This window comes from Planococcus citri, chromosome 3 (genome assembly GCF_950023065.1).
Source record: "Planococcus citri chromosome 3, ihPlaCitr1.1, whole genome shotgun sequence".
NCBI lineage: Eukaryota > Metazoa > Arthropoda > Insecta > Hemiptera > Pseudococcidae > Planococcus > Planococcus citri.
Genome location: NC_088679.1, coordinates 80927499 through 80945477, shown reverse-complemented (window position 1 = coordinate 80945477; position 17979 = coordinate 80927499). Strand labels below are relative to the sequence as shown.

Genomic DNA, 17979 nt, shown 5'->3' with positions numbered 1-17979 from the left:
TTCACTTCAAATGAGGTGTTTTGCAATAAAAATCAGACACATAAACGAGAAACGAAAAATGGTCAAATGCAAAACACCGTGAATATATTACAAATTACTTTACGTACTCAATTTTAATCTTTCGTATCTAATTATGCTTACCAATCAAGCCGACGGAAAGTAATCCTTCATTTAGTAAACTTTTAGAAGCACGTTTCAACACACGAAACATTCCAATCAGAAACACCTTCTTGTGGATTTCACCGATACGATTTTAGCAATGCAAGACTGTAAAGTTATAGAATTTCTGGTATATCCGACAGGTATTTCACACATTCACGACGATAATATTGTTATTCTTCGGCACTTGGAGTTGAATTATGAGGAGAGAATGAACGCAATACGGATTAGCGAGTAGAAACTGGCGAAATCTTAACCATGTGAAATATTCACTCCAAATGAGGTGTTTAGCAATCAGAATCAAGACACAAATCGAGAATTAGAAACATACCGTATATGTATTATGAATTACTTTATGTACCTCTACTTAATTATAACATTAATTCGCAAAGAAAAATTATTGATATAGGTAGGTAACAAATAACGTTATTCTTTTCTCGGTACACTTGGATCTCTTTTCCGCATCATATGATTCTACAAAAAAAATGAGTAGATGTACAAACACTTATGCTAAAGTAATTATGATGTGAAAAAGAGTACGTACCTTTGGCGCTAACGGACACCGTTTGGATCTGATAATCCTAATCCCACCAAGAACTGGTGGTTAAAAATCTCTCGGGACTTTTCCCTACCGAATAATGTAACGAATAAGTTAACCAGGTCCACCTGTATCTGCTGTGACACCTAAAGAATGGTTAATAAATATATACAATGAATGTGATTTCGACATCCGACATAAATATGACATTTCACACTTACTTCGGTTCCTAACCACCAGCATCGTAAATGATAAACGATTAATAAAACCAATACTAAGACCAGATTATTTACCGCAGATTGAAAGTACCATATCACATCTACAAATGACATAATTACGTATTATTCGTCGACAGCGACAGTATTATTTCAATTCTTCAAAGTAAAATGTTGAAAAAGTTGAAAACTTGAATGATGGTGCAGTGCAGATCTGGCAATTAATTTGATAACGTTGTTTGATAACAAGTTTTTTTTTTGCATTTAAGCATGAGTATACTCATCCACCATTTTGTTCCTGGTTTGACTGAAGAGCCAAAAACCAAAACCAAAACCAAACTCCAAAGCATTATATAATTTATATATGGGAATTCAGCAACATTTTAATTTTTAACCGCGTTTATTGTTTATCATTATCTTCAAAAGTCATTTCTGTCATTCTATCTATTCCAGAAATTCGACCATAAAAAGTAAAAACCATAAATAATTATTGCAACTTGCAAGGAACAAAAACAAAATGGTGGATCAGGTGGATGAGTATACCTATGCTGTGTAGTGCCCTATTTAAGCCTGGTACACACGTTTTGATCATTTTGATCGAGCGATCGAGCGATTACCTACGTACCTATATAGAGGTACCTTTCACATCAATTGCTGATCCGAGAAGATTACAAATTTATTATGTAGATATCTACCTATGTAGGCACGAATTCAAGAATCTGAAGAACGATCATTTTCAAACACTGCCTAATATGCCTACCCCTACTTAAGGTACTTGGAAATTATTTTTCGCGTCTTGTGAAAGTCGACCCATATTATTATTATTCATTTCATTCAACGAATGGCTGTGTTCCCAATGTTCCCATAGGTAGGTATGCGATTTGGGATGTGCATTCCTTTATCACGTTTGATAATCTTCTCCAGTCTTCTCGACGATTATTAATGAACACTTGAACAGTTGATAACAAATAATTCGATACGTCTGCATAAGCCAAGTACGCCAGTGCCAGTACGACTACGAACGAGTAAATAATACCTACTACTTATATGTACGAGTACCTACGTACGTAGATCATCGAAGACTATAAAGTATGGCTGGCACGAATGTGGCAGTGATCGGTGGCGGTATCACAGCAGCGTTGATCGGATATCTGTCCAGACATTTGACTGTAAATTTAGATCTATGGGAGTCGGATGCGCAGCTGGGTGGCAGAATGAAAACCGTGAAATGCGATCGGTTGGCTAGTTACGTAGATATAGGAGCGCAGTACATCACCACATCAGCCGAAACTGCTAACAGCAGCCAGATCTATTCTTCGTTGCTGGAATCATGTAAAATAAAAATCTTCACCGGCGACATAATCAACATGAGACGGTCGTCGGACGACGCTATTAATTATGTCGCACCCGAAGGAATGGACTCTCTAGCGCATCATTTCGTAAATTTGTCGAATTTCCGTAATATTTACTTATCGCGACCGATCCAACAATTGGATATTAACCAAGATCGCGTAGAAATAACCGACGCCGAAGGACGAACGGAAATCTACCATGGTGTTATTCTCACGTTACCGGTACCTGTGATTTTAAATTTGGAAGGAAATTTCAAAAAAGCCATATCAGGCGAAACGTACGAAGCTTTGAAAAAAGTCGAATACAGTTGTCGCGATTGTCTGGCGATGTTTTTCAACGATACTCTACCTGAGAGTTGGGCCGCCAAATATTTACCCGACGATAGCGTTTTCAAGTACGTGTCGATTCAAGAAAATAAAATCGGCTCGTCTTCGAATTCCAAATCGTCCGTCGTATTTCATTCGTCGATTCAGTTCGGCCAAAAATATAAAACCTCCAGCGACGATATAACCAAGTCCATTTTGATCGAACACGCTCGACGATTATTCCCAACGTTTCCCGATCCGATCGAAATTCAACATTATAAGTGGAATTACTCGCAAGTCCTGAAACCGTATCGGAATAGTCCGAAAAGCGTCTCAGTTCACGAAAAACCTCTCATCGTCGTAGCCGGAGACGCGTTCGCAGCTTCTAATTTCGATGGCTGCGTCAGCTCGGCAGAATCAGTCGCCGATACTCTGAAGAATGTTTTCGATAATAAATTATAAGTCTCGAGATTTCTTGTACGCGTCTGAAAAACTTCTATTAAACCATAATATTGCGGTACGCATCCGAGTAACTTTATTCGCAATATTAACAAACGGAGAGCCTGAATAACTTCGTACGAGTAAATCTTTAAACTGGTTTGGGGAACAAATTTGTTAAAATAAATACACAATTATTACCAAATAACACAGTATAAAAAAAAAGGAGAAAAAAAAACGTATATGCTAAAATTCGAGTAAAATGACGTTACGATGCGAACAATTCGGTTTACTGAGTGCCGTACACGCACACAGCATTCGTTGCAACGAAGAATAAACGTCATACAACGGTAAAAATGATACAATTTTTTCACGTTAACGTAGTTCGATAGGCCTGTACATTTTGCGATCGTTCTGGGAAATACGAAAAATCTTCGATAAGAAGTTGCACCGAGGGCATTCAGTTGACCGGTTGCTCTTCGGAAATGGCGCATTTCTCCATTTCTTTGTCGATTTCCGTTTCCAAATCTTGCATAAAAAGTTGTTCGTTGATAGGTGCCGAATCGGTGGAATTCTCTTCGTTGTTGCAATTTGTATCGCCTTTGTCGTTAGTCGCTGAAATAGGTGGTAACATTTTTGTAAATGCGAGTATTTTGACAACGTGATAACGTATCAATTGCATTTTTATACGTACGTTTAGTTTCAGTCTCCTCTTCGATGTGAAATCCTAACGCGCTGACATCTAAATCTACAAACTGAAAATGTTGCAAAAAAGAAAAAAAAACAACGTTCGTTAAACAGATAGCCGAAAAAAGTGCAGAAAATTGATAGGTAGTAATAATTTTCGTACTCGAATGCCTTCTTCTTCCTCTTCGTCGTTTCTCGAGTAACTATCAAAAGCTTCGTCTCCATCGTCGTAGGCGTCAATCATGGCTAACTCTGGATTAAAACTGAACATATCACGTCCGGAAAGCTTGAAAAACAAACGAACAAAAACGTAATATAAATACGAATGTTTTTTCGTGTTTTTCTTTTCGTTAATGCTGAAAGTTACCCCGATGTGATGTCCCGCTTTGAAATTCAATCTCTTCTTTTCTTCTTCCTTCTCCTTAGCTTTCTTCTTTTCCATAAGTTTTTTCTTCTTCCATTGCAAAAACGTTTCCAACGTTAATTTTGTGCTGTTTGTCGAAGTTAACGCCGAACGCTCCTTCTCAATTAGTTCTTCCAACGATATCGTATCTGTTTTCTCGACTTGCTTACGATCCTTCGACGACAGAACAAGTGTAAGTCACAACGACGACTATTTTTACAACAATATCGATAACACTCTTCGAAAGATAAATACTTTTTTAAGCACGAATCCAGGTGGTAGGGCATGCCTGTAGATACACGTGCCTCCATTTGGACAGGACCAGAACCATCCGTATTTGCTGTTCTCGACGGCTTCTAGAAAATATTTACAAATCTGAAAGAGAATCGTCGAATTATTCTACGGTAAGTAAGACGTATTTAGTATAGGAAAATGTGAAATAATCGAGTTACGAACAATATCGGTAGTGGGCATTTTTTTATTCAACTCGCCGTGTTTCTTTTCGACAACTTCTTTTAATTTCTCTTCGGTCCAAGTTTCCATAGTATCTTCGTCGTCATCTCGCATATCAACGTAAAGACTTCTTTTCTCGGCTTTTCTTTCGACAGTAAGATCGTGCGAGAATTTACATTTCGATCCTTTCGTACACTGACCGAATTTGAAAAAAGCGCATAGGACGGATTTCGGATCGGCTCCTGCGATAATAATTTTATTTTAATAAAACGATAAGATTTCGAGCTGATGAGAACTGGTGGAGAAAACCAACCTTTTTCTACTTTTTGCACCGGTCTAAATAACTGATTGAGTTCTTTAGCTTCTTTAAGCTTTTCTTCTTTCTTTTTGCCATGTTCTTCGGCTTGCTTTCTCGGCGGTGCGCCACCAGACTTGACTTGCTTCTCAACTTGTTGGATGAACTTTTGAGTTTTAGCACCTTTCTTATTCTTCAGACCGAAAGTTTTATCCTGCAGAAGGTTGTGAAATCGAATTAGCGAACAATTGAATTATAAGCGTTTCGAAGAAATGCTCGATTCAGGATCCACTTACCACAATTATTTTTTCTTTCTTTTTTTGTTCCGTCTTTTTGCTGGGCGCAGGTTGTTTCGCTTTAGGAGGAGGCATGTTTTTCAAAAGCTACACGCTAACTATGATGAATGAAATAGAGACATATGAGATCGACTTTTTACTTTACAATCAGCTTGCTACGCAGCCAACTTCGTATTGTTAGACGTGAATTTCTGTAAGACGTAACTTGTAGCAAATGAATTGAAAGTTTGTATCACAATTTCCCTTAATTTCAACGTTTCACTCTCGACAAATTTTCGTTATCAAAAAGAATGGGCAGCGATCGCGATTCGCGAAATCGTGAAATATGATAACTGCTCTTTGAGACTACTCGGCTACAGTTTGCGTCCTGAAATCGTAACCGGGCCGGAACCAAAAACCGGCAGTGATGGAAAACTGAAACTGAAACTGAAAAAAAACTGAAATGAGACCGGAACTGAAAACATGGGATGAGAGATGAGACGGAACGAAACTTTCCAATCGATTCGTTTCCGTGATTACAAAATTATCAAATATATCAATCCTTATCATTTTTCATCAATCGGATCCTGATCCGTCGTAATTTGCAATGAAAAATTCATAATTTTCCCCAATTTTTCCACTCAGACTTCCATTAGTTATTTCTAAGGTGAGTTTTGCATTTATTTTGATGGATTTGAATCGAATACGTTGTTGACGAGTCCCTAAAACTGATGTATATTTTTCAGAATGAATTCGTTGGTACGTCTCCATATTTTCAAGGAATTGACCGGGCTTGGTAGCCGTTTATCGTCGGTAATTTCAAGAGCGCAACCATTGGCACATTTCTGTTCATTTCCGTCATCGTTCGCTGTTCCAAGTAACTTGGCGATTTCTAAAACAACCAATTTCTTGTCTCCCCCTGTGTTCAGTACGGTTCCGGTATGTGGCATGAAAGTAAAAGGACGAGTTCGAAAACGCTGCAGAGATTGCTACATGATTTGGAAGGACCATAGGGTATACAATTATTGTAGAGAACACCCGAGACATAATCAAATGAGTAAAGTGGAGAGAGACAGAGAATATTTTATCTTGACCGAGATAACGAGAGGAAGAATAAGAAAATATTGAATAAAACTTACATTATGTAGCTTTGTATTATATTTTAATAAACATTACAAAACTGTCCATTTGCGTGTAATCACTCACTAGTTGATGTATATATCACATAATTGATACAACAACAGACGCTATTGCACAAATACATATGTATGTACATAAAAAATTTTAGAACATCAGAGATCACGTAGTAAGTTTAGTACACAATTACACGGTACTTATTATAATAATTCATTTGCAGCAGCAAAATCCAATGATGATAAATACTTAGAGAAATTAGGTATATAAAAATTGTTAATCTACAACAATCATTAAATTAATTACAATTATCTGCACAATTGGTAGTAACGATCAAAAATATTCATCTACAAAAATGATAAAAACTAACGATCGATCAGTCTTCCTCTTGATAAATATTGGCATTTCTTCTTTTAATCAAAGACGTGTTACCTGAAAAGAGGATAAATTTAAATACGGCGCAACATGTAGAATGAAGAAAATTTAATATGAACTTACCAGCACGGTCTATTTGAATTGGTAATAAACTTGGAGTAGAATCGGCGGAGTCTTCGTTATCCGGCTCTTTATAGGAAGGGAAATCGTACTTTCGTTTATTCTGAATAACCGGCGTCGATGCAGGTCTATTCGATAACGACGGATTATCGATGAAAGAAAAGTAGTCTGCCGATGAAAAAGAGTTGTTCACGTCATTTATAGAATTTTCAAACGACCGTTCATTTTGCGACGAATCATCTCCGCCTGTTTCTTCTGTACTCCCGTCATTCTGACTCGACATACTCGCACCGCTACTTTCCTAAAATCAAAACAAATCAAAAAATGACAATACACACGTAAAAGAGCTTCGCAACTTCCAATTACTACACGATCAACATACCCTTGGACTGTCGCTGAACGAGATAAAACTGGAAAAGTTCGCTTTTTCAGGAGTGGAGAATTGGGAATTTTCGTAACTAGACAAATTCATATTTTCAAATCCACCGATCGGATCTCGGATTCCTAATTTTCGACAGAATATCTCGGTTTGCGGGTTTGGTATGGCTTTGGGTGGGTCAGGTTTAGACCTGCTATTCCGGTTATACTCGTAACAACGGGCCGTCCGTTCGAAGTTTAGCGGTATTTTCAAATCGTTATTCATTCTAAGTAAAACGAAATTTTTTTCATCTTCGGTTGGGGTGAACATCCACCTGCAAAAGTTATAACATGAAGAATATACGTTTTATTACGTAACTGCTTATTCGAGCTTAAAGGATATTCCACGGTAAGATAGGCGAAATGGCCCTGTTCCTAGATTTGGAAAATTATGATGGATTATTGTTGGGTACCTCCGATGAAAATTTTCGAGCGGAATTTCCAACCCCCAACCCACGCCCCTTGGACAGTATAGCCAAAAAACGCGTTTTTTGGGAGAAAAAATCTGTATCCGTGAGTAGTGAATAGAGAATTCTGGTACCACGCGGAATATGTAGGGGAAGCCTGGACCTTTCGACATGATTTTTTTCAAAATTTTTTATCATAGTGGTGGGGGTCAAATTGACAAAAGAAAACTTTGAACCGCCACACCTCCGGGGTGTATGGTTTATCCTAAAAACTGTTTTCGCCAAAATTTGACTTATTACAAGTATACATACTTTCTTCCTACCAATCCATAAAATTGAAATTTTGTCTGAAAAAGGCTCATAGGTATTTGCAGAAAACCCTGAAAAATACGCGTTTTCCGCATTTTGTTTTTGCAAAATTATGCGAAATATGCAAAAAACGTATAGTACAAAAAATGTTAAGCGTCAAATGTTACCAGGGGTGGCAAATTGAATTTTTTCCGTGTGTAGCACAAAAATTTCGGCACAAACTTACTTTGATATACCCCCCCCCCCCCCCTACATCCACGCTTAAACCGGTAAAAGGTCAATAATTTTAAGGCAAAAGACGGAATTTATTTGATTATTAGATAATATGAGTAGGTACCTCTCATTTTCTAATTTAAAAATAAGTTGAACTTCTCGTTCCATTTTTGGAAATTCAGGGCTTGTCCTAATTTTTTTCCAAAGAAAAGTAACTTTTGTAACCAAAAAAGCTCGAAAAAGTAACCAAATAGTAAACAAAAAAATTACAAAGAGTGAGTGAAATATTTTAATGCAAAAAAATCACCAAAAAATCCAGAACTTTTCCTCTTTAATTAAAATCTAAAAATCGAACTGAGTTACACAATTTTAGCAATAAGCAGGATTTTTTGGCAAGTGCGCAAAAAGTAATACATACTCTTTTCTCAAATTTTGTCAAAAAAAACTTGATTTCACATCTTTATGATTTAAAAAATCAAGATTCTTGGGCAATTGGGGCAAAAAAAAGAGAATTTTCGCAATCTCTGGCAAAAAAAAATGAAACTTTTGATAATTTCTCAGCAAAAGAAAGGGCATTTTTTTAAGCAATCTGAGGTAAAAAAAAAAGTGACAATGAGTGAGACTATTTGGATTTTTTTGCAAAAAACACAACTTTATCACTTGTTAGCAATTCTTGTTAACAAATTAATGATACCTACTTCTTTGGCAATTTAGGCGAAAAGCGAACTTTTTTGATATTTTTGGCAGGAAATAAGATTTCAACAAGAGTCAAGGCGAGAGACTTTTTCGCAGTTTTTGGCTATTTTGCGAAAAATCGAGAATTTTTGACAATAAATTTGCAAAATGCAAGACTTTGAACAACTTTTGCTAAAAGCGAGACTATTTAGGAATTATTGGCAAAAAATCATAGGTACCTAGTACCTACCTACTTTTTGAAAATTTTTGCCTGAAAAGCGAGACTAAGCACCTAGAAAAATTTTGCTAATCAGTGAGAATTTTTGTCAAAAAGAAAGACATCGACAATTTTTTAAAAAAAATTAGACTTCTTGGTAATTGGTAAAAAAGTAATATTTTATTGAAAAGAGCTATTCAAACTCGAGAGATTTTTAAGTTGGGCCCAATTTTTGTCGAAAGAGGTCAACTATTTTGCAATTTTTTTGGTAAAAAACGAAACTTTGGCGTACCTGCGCAGTTTTTGGCAAAAAAGTTCAAAGGGAGGGGGGTAACTTTTCAGTAATTTTGCTAAACGTGCGAGATGTTTTGTTAGTTTTTTGAAAAATTCAAGACTTGTACCTATAATTTTAGTACCTACCTATAATAAGCAGCTTTTTAAAAATCAATTTTTGACATTTTCTACCAAAAAAGCGAGATTTCTGAGATTTTTTGGTGTGGTGGGCGAATGGGGCTTATTCAATTTTCGAGGGGGAACCAGAGTTTTTATAAATTTTTAGGAAGAAACAAGTTTTTTTTGGCACTTTTGAAAAAGGTAGAATAATTGGTTATTTGTATTTCAGCATTTTTGGCATAAATAGAGATAACTTTTTTGTTTTCTTCCCAAAGTAGGACCGAGATTTTGAAAAATTCGGGAAATTTTGAAAAAAAAGCAACTTACGTAAGCCAAATTTTTAAAAAAGCAACCAAAAGTTACTTTAGTAATTTTAGTAACTAGTAACCGAGTACTAGTCCTGAAAATACATTCATATAGGATCCATATTAGGGATGTCGCACCGTTGAACTAATTACGTATACCTACATAATACTTGACGAATAGTTTAAGTATTCTTGAAAAGGAAAACTAAGTAACCTTAGTTGTGGGAAAATTATTTTTTTTTTCAATTGAGAAATTTTTTAGAATCCCCAAAATTATTTCATTGACTAATTTATTTATTGCACTCTTAACTTTGTATTGTACCATGTGTAGCATACTACACACGAAATCGGCTCGTGTGTAGCCGAAGCTACACAGGGTACAGGATAGTTGCCACCAATGAATGTTACCCAACAGAACGTGTTCAAAAGGTTGTAAAAACGCTCATCGACTGAGCTGAGCGCGCCCACACACCGCATCTTTGCTGCAAAGTCGACATGAGATGCGAGGTACATCCTATTATGGTACCTGCACTTTCTGATAATGCGAAAAATTGCCACTGCGAATTTGTCAAAAATTCCTAATTTTTCCAAAATTATCAAAAAAGTCCCGTTTTTGTCAAAATTATAAAAAAATCTCCACTTTTGTCGAAATTGTCAAAAAAGGCATTGATCATTTCGGCATAAACAGAATGTTTTAGATAAATTGTCAAAAAAAGATCTTTGCCTACAATATACCTATTGTCAAAAAATCAGAACTTGCTGACAATTTTGACAAAAAGCAGAAGTTTTGATAATTTTGGATAAAAGCAAAGTTTTTTTTTACATCGAAAAGAATTAATTTTAACAACGATTTGGAACAAAAAAGGATTTTTTTTGAACATTTTGGCAAAAAGCAGAAGTTTTGAAAATTTCGTCTAAAAGCAAAGTTTTTTTTTACAATAAGTATGAATTTATTTTGGAAAAAAATTGTTTTTTTTCATCGAAAAAAATTGATTTTAACAACGATTTGGCAAAAAAAAAGGATTTTTTTGAACATTTTGGCAAAAAGCAGAACTTTTTTTTGGCAATTTTTACAAAAGTTAGTTTTTTATAATTTTGACAAAAAAAGAAACTTCTTTACAATTGTCACGTAAACGAGACTTTTTTGACAATGTGGGCAAAAAAAGAACTTTGCACACAATTCTAGCAAAAAACATAATAACGACTTCTTAGAATTATTTTGGCAAAAGCAGGAATTCTCGAAATTTTTGGCAACTAACACAGTTTTTTGGTTATTTCTGCGAGAAATATTATTTTGTCAAAAAAAGTATAACTCGCTGACAATTTTGACAAAGAGCAGAAGTTTTGAAAAAATTGACTAAATAAAAACAGAACTTTTTTTTACAATACCTTATGTATTTATTTTGGCAAAAAAAATGTAATTTTCAAAATGTGTCTCTAGCCAAGGTGGCTGTACTCGTACATGGCAAGCAGTAAGCAGTAGGTAAGTAAGTAATAAATTTTGACAATGATTTAGCAAAAAAAGGACTTTTTAGAATAATTTGGGGAAAAGCAAGAATTTTTGCCAATAGCAACAGGATTTTTTGAACATTTCGGCAAAAAGCAGGAATTTTTTGGCAATTTTTACAAAAGTTAGGAGCTTTTTCATAATTTTGACCAAAAAAAAACTCTCTATTATTTTGACATAAACGAGACATTTTTGACAATTTACGCGAAAACAGAACTTTGCAGACAATTCTGGAAAAAACATTATAAGGAGTTTTTAGGATAATTTTGACCAAAGCAGGAATGTTCAAAATTTTTGCTACTAACAAAGTTTTTTGGTCATTTCTGCCAAAAAACAGTTGGGAATTTTTTATAATTTTTTTAAAAAAGAAACTTCTGTACAATTTTGGCAAAAATGATTCTTTTTTGACAATTTTTCTGGCTAAGTAAAAACATTTTTAAAACATTTTGGCAAAACATTGTGCTTTTTTGCTATTTTTACAAAAAAAGTTTGGATTTTTTAATAATTTTGGCAAACAGCAAGGCTTCTTGTTCATTTTCACAAAAAAAAATGTAGTATTTTTTGATCACGTGATAAGATATTTTTCGACAATTATGGCCAAAAACACTGTGTTTTTTTAACAATTTCGACAAAAGTGGGGATTTTTTAAAAAATAATTTTGACGAAAACGAGACTTTTTTGATAATTTTGGAAAAATTAGTAATTTTTGGCAAGTTCGCGGTGGCAATTTTTTGCATTATTAGAAAGTGCAGGTACCATAATAGAATGTACCTCGCATCCCATGTCGACTTTGCAGCAAAGATGCGGTGAGTGCGCGCGCTTAGCTCAGTAGATGAGCGTTTTGAAAACCTTTTGACCACGTACTCTTGGGTAAAATTTGAGGTTTAACATTTGTTGTCCTATACATTTTTTGCATAATTCGCATAATTTTGCAAAAAAAAGGTATTTTTCAGGATTTTTCGCAAATATGAGCCTTTTTTAGACAAAATTGTGGCGATTCAAAGTTTTCTTTGGTCAATTTTACCCCCACTACTATGATAAAAAATTTAGAAAAAAATCACGTTGAAAGGCCCAGACTTCCCCAACATATTCCGCGTGGTACCAGAATTTTCTATTCACTACTCACGGATACAGATTTTTTTCTCCCAAAAAACGCGTTTTTTGGCTATACTGTCCAGGGGTGTGGGTGGGTTGGGGGCGGAAATTCCGCTCGAAAATTTTCATCGGAGGTACCCAACAATAATGCATCATAATTTTCCAAATCTGGGAACAGGGCCATTTCGCCTATCTTACCGTAGAATACCCTTTAACGTGTTAGGCTCACGTTACCTTTCGCCGGATGATGTGGAGTTAGGCATGGAATTCGTGCTTTTTCGGGAAGACATCAAATGATCCGTTAAATGAAGAATAGTCAACCATTCAAGGTCGTAATACAGTTCTATTTCAGAATTGTTCTCGTCGCTCGGTATATCAATAATCTAAAATGACACCACAAACAATAAAAAAGTTATAAAGAACTCCAACAATCAAGCCTACAAGTAGGTATAGCTTACTTCATGGTATTTTCTTCTAGGCAGGCATTTATCCAAAGCTAAAAACGCCGTTTTGCGGTTCTCGCCCGGGTTTTCTTTACATTTCTGAAATCATCATGTTTGTCGTTAGAGAATAAGCGAATTATTGTACAATTACTCAACTTAAGCTATGTAATGAGAAAATTAGACATCACACCAGTAAAAATTCTAAAGTTACTCTGTGAAACTATGAATGAGAACATCCACTATGACGAATGAAAACGTATTTTTTACCATTCACTTACATGATCAACTAATGCCGAGAATTTAGTGTGTAGATGAGCCGCAAACCAATAATTTGGTTTTAAATGATCCAATAATTCTTTACACGGTTTGTTCCCTAGTGTATTCGCGTCAACTTCTCGTCTACGGTTGGGAATGAAACAAAAGAAATACATAAAACAAAATAGGCATTTAAAAATGAAATATTCCTCGAATCGAATCACTTAAACACTACAGAATACGCGAAATCAATCCGAAAATAATTTGACGTCGATGCAAAAGAAAACCAATGATCAATTCAAATGAGGTTTGCAACTGATCATCAGCTTTATTTACACGCATTCGTAGACAAATATTTTCAGTTTGTCGCTAGTTTAAAAGTAATTCGACAAAATGTATTATTAATTTGAACGTACTTGAAATAGGGTTTATTCATCAATAATGTTTTGATACAACCAGAGTTGTAAACTTCTTGGGGCCAGTCATGAGACAACATTATGTCCATAACGCCTGATACCTGTTTGCGAGGATTAGAAATCAACATTTACATTTGTGATTAAAAAATTCAATTTCGAAACTTGAAACTGTTCCGTAGCTGTAGTTACGAACCTGTTTCAGTCTGAAAACCTCGATATTACGTATATGATAAACGCTACGTAGAGAGCCTTCCTCGTATGGAGCTCTTTCGTGGTGGCCTTTATCGAAGTCGAAAGGCTTATGAATTCCGGAAAGACCTCCTATCCTTAAAGGTCCTACTCTGATTACTGCCGCATATCCCATGTAATAAATTTTGGGAGCAACCCATCCTCCGTACGGTAATTCTTGCATGAAATTCGAGGCTTCGTGATTACCGCCGATAAAAAGTGTCAACACTGGAGCCTGTTTTTCTCCCGAATAGTACCTAAACGAAAAATAATACGTCAAACACTAATAATACAGAAATACATACGACACACAAAACTACCAACTTACTTATAGAATGAACCCATACTCCGGTATTTTGGTGGAACAGCCATGCATTGTAAATCAGATTCATTTCTAGCGGCTTGAAAATCACCGCAGCAAATGACCAAATCTATTTTTTCGTTCCGATGATCTCGTTTCAGATTGTCGTAGATTTGGTCGAGCTTGCCATGAGCACAACCAACAATAGCAATCTTCATATTGCCAAGTATATTTAGTGCTTGAATGAGAAAAAAATTATGATGGAAATGTCTTCTAACAGCTTACTATTGCAAGTGGATGATGAAACGTAAACGCAGATTGGCGCAAATCAATGGTGCTTGAGCATGATGAAAGCGAAATTACTCAATGTGGTTTCCTTTCTCAAAAATATCTTGAAAAACTGAATAAAACACGTAATTTCAACTGAAAAAAAAAATGAAATATAAAAATTTTCTTGTTTACATACAAATCGCAAACATTTTTTACTCCAATCCAAAGTGATAGCGCGAGCAACTGGATGGATGGGAAAGGGAGAGGGTTCCGTTCCGTTCCGTGCGAGTGAAAGGACGGAACGACGGAAGCGATCCAAAACGTTACTTCACGTCACGTTAGGAACAACACGTTATCGTTACGTTATTTGATCACAAATTCCGGTCTCCCATCTGGCATTTAAGCAACTTCCACATGCGATCGCGTACGCCTGTATGTGTGTATGTACGCGTATACGTGCGCGCGCGTGGGGGGGTAGTTTTCGACTGTGTTTTGCAACATGTAAATCGTTAAAAAACGGTTTTCGGCAAGCTGCTCGGTAGACGCTTGGCTATGGTAGCGGATCGCTGTGTAAGAGGTAAGGGTTCGATTCCCGCGTCGGACAGAAATTTTTTCAAAATTTTTTTTCGCGATTTTTATTTTTACGAGTTCAATTTTTACAGAAAATTCAATTTAATTATTTTTTTTTGATTTTGAACCATGAATAATTTACTAATTAGGCGAGGCGAAGCCGAGCCGTTTAAAATTTATATTTCATTCGATGAGCATTACTCCCCTTGGTGAGTTCAGACGGAGGCTGGACATTTACCGTGTATGTAGCACTTGCGGTTGTTTATAAAAAAATTGTACTCACCGAGGCCGAAGGCCGAGGGAAGTTAACAGACATAGTATGAACAAGTAACAACAAAGCGACCAGCGCAACCGAGGCGAAGCCGAGGTGAGCAGACACAACGCCCCCCAACACTTTAAAAAAAATTTGAAAAAAAAATTAAAATCGAAAAAATGGCACAAACTGTGATGACCGACACCTTCGAAAAATTGGCACTTTTGGGTGATTTTAACACGTTTTTAGCGATCGCATGTGGAAGTTGTTAAAATGCTCCGATCTGCGTTCTGCAGAAGCCATAAAATAAAATTTGTTGAAAAAATATTTTCTGCCGAAAAATTAATTTTGCTGTTGTTTCGAGTGATTTTGATTTTGATTTCGATTTCGTACCCACACAATCCTTTCTTGTCGTTTGCTGTTATGCGTAATTGTTTTTAAACCGACGTATTATATTCAAGTGCAGCCGATATTCAAGCGCTTGAGAATCTGTTAAGATGTCGAATCAGGTAAGAAATGCACCTCTTATTACTACTAATAAACTTCGATGTATCTTTGTTTTCTACAAGACTCGAGTGCACTCATGTTGCTAATTGGCTAATCTCTTTTTTGAATATCTATTTATCAGAATGCCTTAGAACCGATGCAAGTTGACATTCATCCCGAGGATAATGAAAATTTCGAAGAAGATCTTCCACATATTGTGGAAAACTCCAACTTGGTAATGTTTACATTATTACCAGCATTATTTCGTACTCGGCATCATATACACGATGACATTTTATAATATATTGTATTCGCAGGATCTGGAATCGTACGCCAACAATTATACGGGATTGGCACGTTTGTACAGATTATCATTCATTGCCGACCATTGTCCTTCTTTAAGAACCGAGGCTTTGAAAATGGCGTTAGCGAATGTAATGCAAACCTATAATACCACCATGTATCAAACTTTGCACAAGAAATTAGTCGACGCTTATTGGTGAGTTTCGTCGTTCGTTGCGTTCTTTTTCTTTAACTAACACGTTTCTTGATCGAGTTACGAGAAAGCTGATCGTAAATTAATGTGTTTTTCCCCTCAGTGGGTCTGCGAACATCTTGCCCGATATAGCTGGAGGTGGTCGAGCTGGTCATCAAGAAATTCCGCAGTTGGATCAAACGTGGATAGAAACAAGAACGAAGAAAGCAGCGTTGAAGTTGGAAAAATTGGACACCGATTTGAAAAATTATAAAAGCAATTCTATCAAAGAAAGCATTCGTCGCGGTCACGATGATTTAGGCGATCATTATCTGGATTGTGGAGATTTAAATAACGCTTTGAAGTGTTACTCTCGCGCTCGTGATTACTGCACCAGTGGAAAACATATAGTCAATATGTGCATCAACGTCATCAAAGTAATAATTTTAAAGCATTTAGAAGTATATTCGAGTAACGACTGGTTATTTTAATAAGGAATGAATTACAGGTTAGTTTGTATTTGCAAAACTGGACGCACGTGTCCAGTTACGTGTGTAAAGCTGAGCAAACTCCGGATTTCGCCGAAGTAAGCTATTCGATGTTGTATACGTAATTAATCACGATGATTATAATATGTTTCATTTTAATCAATTTTTTGACTCGATTGTCGCAGGGAAAAGACAGTAACCATGTAATTTTTACTCGACTGAGGTGCGCAGCCGGCGTAGCAGAGTTGGCTGGTAAACGTTACAAAGCCGCAGCTCGTCATTTTTTGCAAGCTAGCTTAGATCATTGTGATTTTCCGGAGGTCGTGTCTCCCAACAATGTCGCAATTTACGGCGGTCTATGCGCTTTAGCTACTTACGATCGTAATGAGTTACAGAAAAATGTCATTCAAAGCAGGTAATAACGCGGACGTTTATTTCTAACAGTAGTTTATCAGCATCGTTAGTACGATACGTGTGTTTATGTTTGCAGTTCTTTCAAACTATTTTTGGAATTGGAACCTCAACTACGAGATATTATATTTAAATTTTACGAATCCAAGTATGCCACTTGTTTGAAGCTCTTGGAAGAAATCAAGGTATTTTTTTATTTGGACGTATGTAGTTTTCTCCTTTGTCAATATTAACGCTGTTATCTTTCATTCGTTTAGGATAATTTGTACCTCGATATGTATATTGCTCCGCATGTACCCGCTTTGTATTCTCAAATAAGAAATCGTGCTCTAATTCAATACTTCAGGTAATCAATCAGTTCTACATTTTCACATGATTTACCAAGTGTCGAGGATAATTATTTCTCAACGTTTACCATTTCTAGTCCGTATCTGTCGGCCGATATGCGAAAAATGGCGTCTGCATTTAACACATCAGTTCCTAGTCTCGAGGATGAATTAATGCAGTTAATTTTAGACGGTCAAATTCAAGCTCGGATTGATTCTCATAACAAAGTGAGTAAACTTAATCGAAAATTCATACCTTCGGCGATCTTAAATTAATTTCAAATTGTGTCTTCTTTCGTTAGATATTGTATGCAAAAGACATCGATCAACGTAGTACCACATTTAAAAAGTCATTGGCTATGGGTAAACAGTACGCCAGAAGTTCCCATATGTTGATATTACGAGCAGCTGTTATTAAACATCATATCCAAGTGAAAGTGAGTAGTGTTTCGTTGACTTACGAATGTATTTCGCTTGTGTATTTGCGTTTGTTTGACGTTTGTTTTGACGTTTCAGGACTGAATTCGTTCACGTAATTTATCTGCTCGGCGAGATGAATATCAACACTCAACAGTGTGAAATGTCTATGAAAAATATGATTATATATTTAGAAAGTAACGCCAGAGTCCTGTTTCATGTCATATTTTGTTTTGTTTTTTAAACTATTTTTTAAGTTCTATAATCATTTTCATGCTTGTATAAAGTCGAAGCGTTGATTCAAACAAAAATTGTTAATTGATTTGTAAAAATTGGAATATTTTATGCTGAA

At 35.8% G+C, this 17979-nt stretch overlaps 4 protein-coding genes across 5 annotated transcripts; 2 read left to right on the top strand and 2 right to left on the bottom strand.

Annotated features, from left to right (window-relative positions):
- Window positions 1–1508: 1508 nt before the first annotated feature.
- LOC135839734 (renalase-like) lies at window positions 1509–3090 on the top strand. The gene is made up of 2 exons (XM_065355905.1): window positions 1509–1683; window positions 1781–3090. The coding sequence occupies exon 2, from the start codon at window positions 2004–2006 to the stop codon at window positions 3030–3032; it is 1029 nt and encodes a 342-aa protein (XP_065211977.1). The 5' UTR covers window positions 1509–1683; window positions 1781–2003; the 3' UTR covers window positions 3033–3090.
- On the bottom strand, window positions 3083–5462 carry LOC135839733 (zinc finger CCCH domain-containing protein 15 homolog). The gene is made up of 8 exons (XM_065355903.1): window positions 5143–5462; window positions 4865–5060; window positions 4555–4793; window positions 4354–4473; window positions 4063–4272; window positions 3859–3981; window positions 3703–3763; window positions 3083–3623 (listed from the first exon to the last, which is right to left on the bottom strand). Exons 1-8 carry the CDS (start codon window positions 5215–5217, stop codon window positions 3469–3471), a joined length of 1179 nt encoding a protein of 392 aa, XP_065211975.1. The 5' UTR covers window positions 5218–5462; the 3' UTR covers window positions 3083–3468.
- Window positions 5463–6256: 794 nt separating this feature from the next.
- Window positions 6257–14411, bottom strand: ldbr (lariat debranching enzyme). 2 transcript variants are annotated; one of them, XM_065355901.1, is made up of 10 exons: window positions 14217–14411; window positions 13959–14143; window positions 13596–13887; window positions 13403–13503; window positions 13010–13130; window positions 12747–12830; window positions 12523–12671; window positions 7133–7442; window positions 6754–7051; window positions 6257–6687 (listed from the first exon to the last, which is right to left on the bottom strand). In XM_065355901.1, the coding sequence occupies exons 2-10, from the start codon at window positions 14000–14002 to the stop codon at window positions 6632–6634; spliced, it is 1455 nt and encodes a 484-aa protein (XP_065211973.1). In that variant the 5' UTR covers window positions 14003–14143; window positions 14217–14411; the 3' UTR covers window positions 6257–6631. The 2 variants fall into 2 exon arrangements, with proteins under 2 accessions (XP_065211973.1, XP_065211972.1); XM_065355900.1 differs by having other exon boundaries at window positions 13959–14411.
- An 869-nt stretch (window positions 14412–15280) lies between these two features.
- CSN1b (COP9 signalosome subunit 1b) lies at window positions 15281–17979 on the top strand. The gene is made up of 11 exons (XM_065355902.1): window positions 15281–15533; window positions 15653–15745; window positions 15828–16009; window positions 16110–16422; window positions 16494–16571; window positions 16659–16888; window positions 16964–17069; window positions 17142–17230; window positions 17309–17438; window positions 17513–17647; window positions 17727–17979. Exons 1-11 carry the CDS (start codon window positions 15522–15524, stop codon window positions 17730–17732), a joined length of 1374 nt encoding a protein of 457 aa, XP_065211974.1. The 5' UTR covers window positions 15281–15521; the 3' UTR covers window positions 17733–17979.

What these genes read in the sequence shown, in the direction of transcription:
- LOC135839734 (XM_065355905.1), top strand. Translation starts at nt 2,004, where the DNA reads ATGGCTGGCACGAATGTGGCAGTGATCGGTGGCGGTATCACAGCAGCG.
- LOC135839733 (XM_065355903.1), bottom strand. Translation starts at nt 5,217, where the DNA reads ATGCCTCCTCCTAAAGCGAAACAACCTGCGCCCAGCAAAAAGACGGAA. An exon ending in AAGCGGGACATCACATCGGG is followed by an intron (nt 3,982 to 4,062) that starts GTAACTTTCAGC and finishes TTGTTTTTCAAG; the next exon opens with CTTTCCGGACGTGATATGTT. An exon ending in AGAGGAGACTGAAACTAAAC is followed by an intron (nt 3,624 to 3,702) that starts GTACGTATAAAA and finishes CACCTATTTCAG; the next exon opens with CGACTAACGACAAAGGCGAT.
- ldbr (XM_065355900.1), bottom strand. Translation starts at nt 14,149, where the DNA reads ATGAAGATTGCTATTGTTGGTTGTGCTCATGGCAAGCTCGACCAAATC. An exon ending in AGTATGGGTTCATTCTATAA is followed by an intron (nt 13,888 to 13,958) that starts GTAAGTTGGTAG and finishes TTTTTCGTTTAG; the next exon opens with GTACTATTCGGGAGAAAAAC. An exon ending in CGTTCAGCGACAGTCCAAGG is followed by an intron (nt 7,052 to 7,132) that starts GTATGTTGATCG and finishes TTTTGATTTTAG; the next exon opens with GAAAGTAGCGGTGCGAGTAT.
- CSN1b (XM_065355902.1), top strand. An exon ending in TTGTGGAAAACTCCAACTTG is followed by an intron (nt 15,746 to 15,827) that starts GTAATGTTTACA and finishes TTGTATTCGCAG; the next exon opens with GATCTGGAATCGTACGCCAA. An exon ending in GCTCTAATTCAATACTTCAG is followed by an intron (nt 17,231 to 17,308) that starts GTAATCAATCAG and finishes TACCATTTCTAG; the next exon opens with TCCGTATCTGTCGGCCGATA.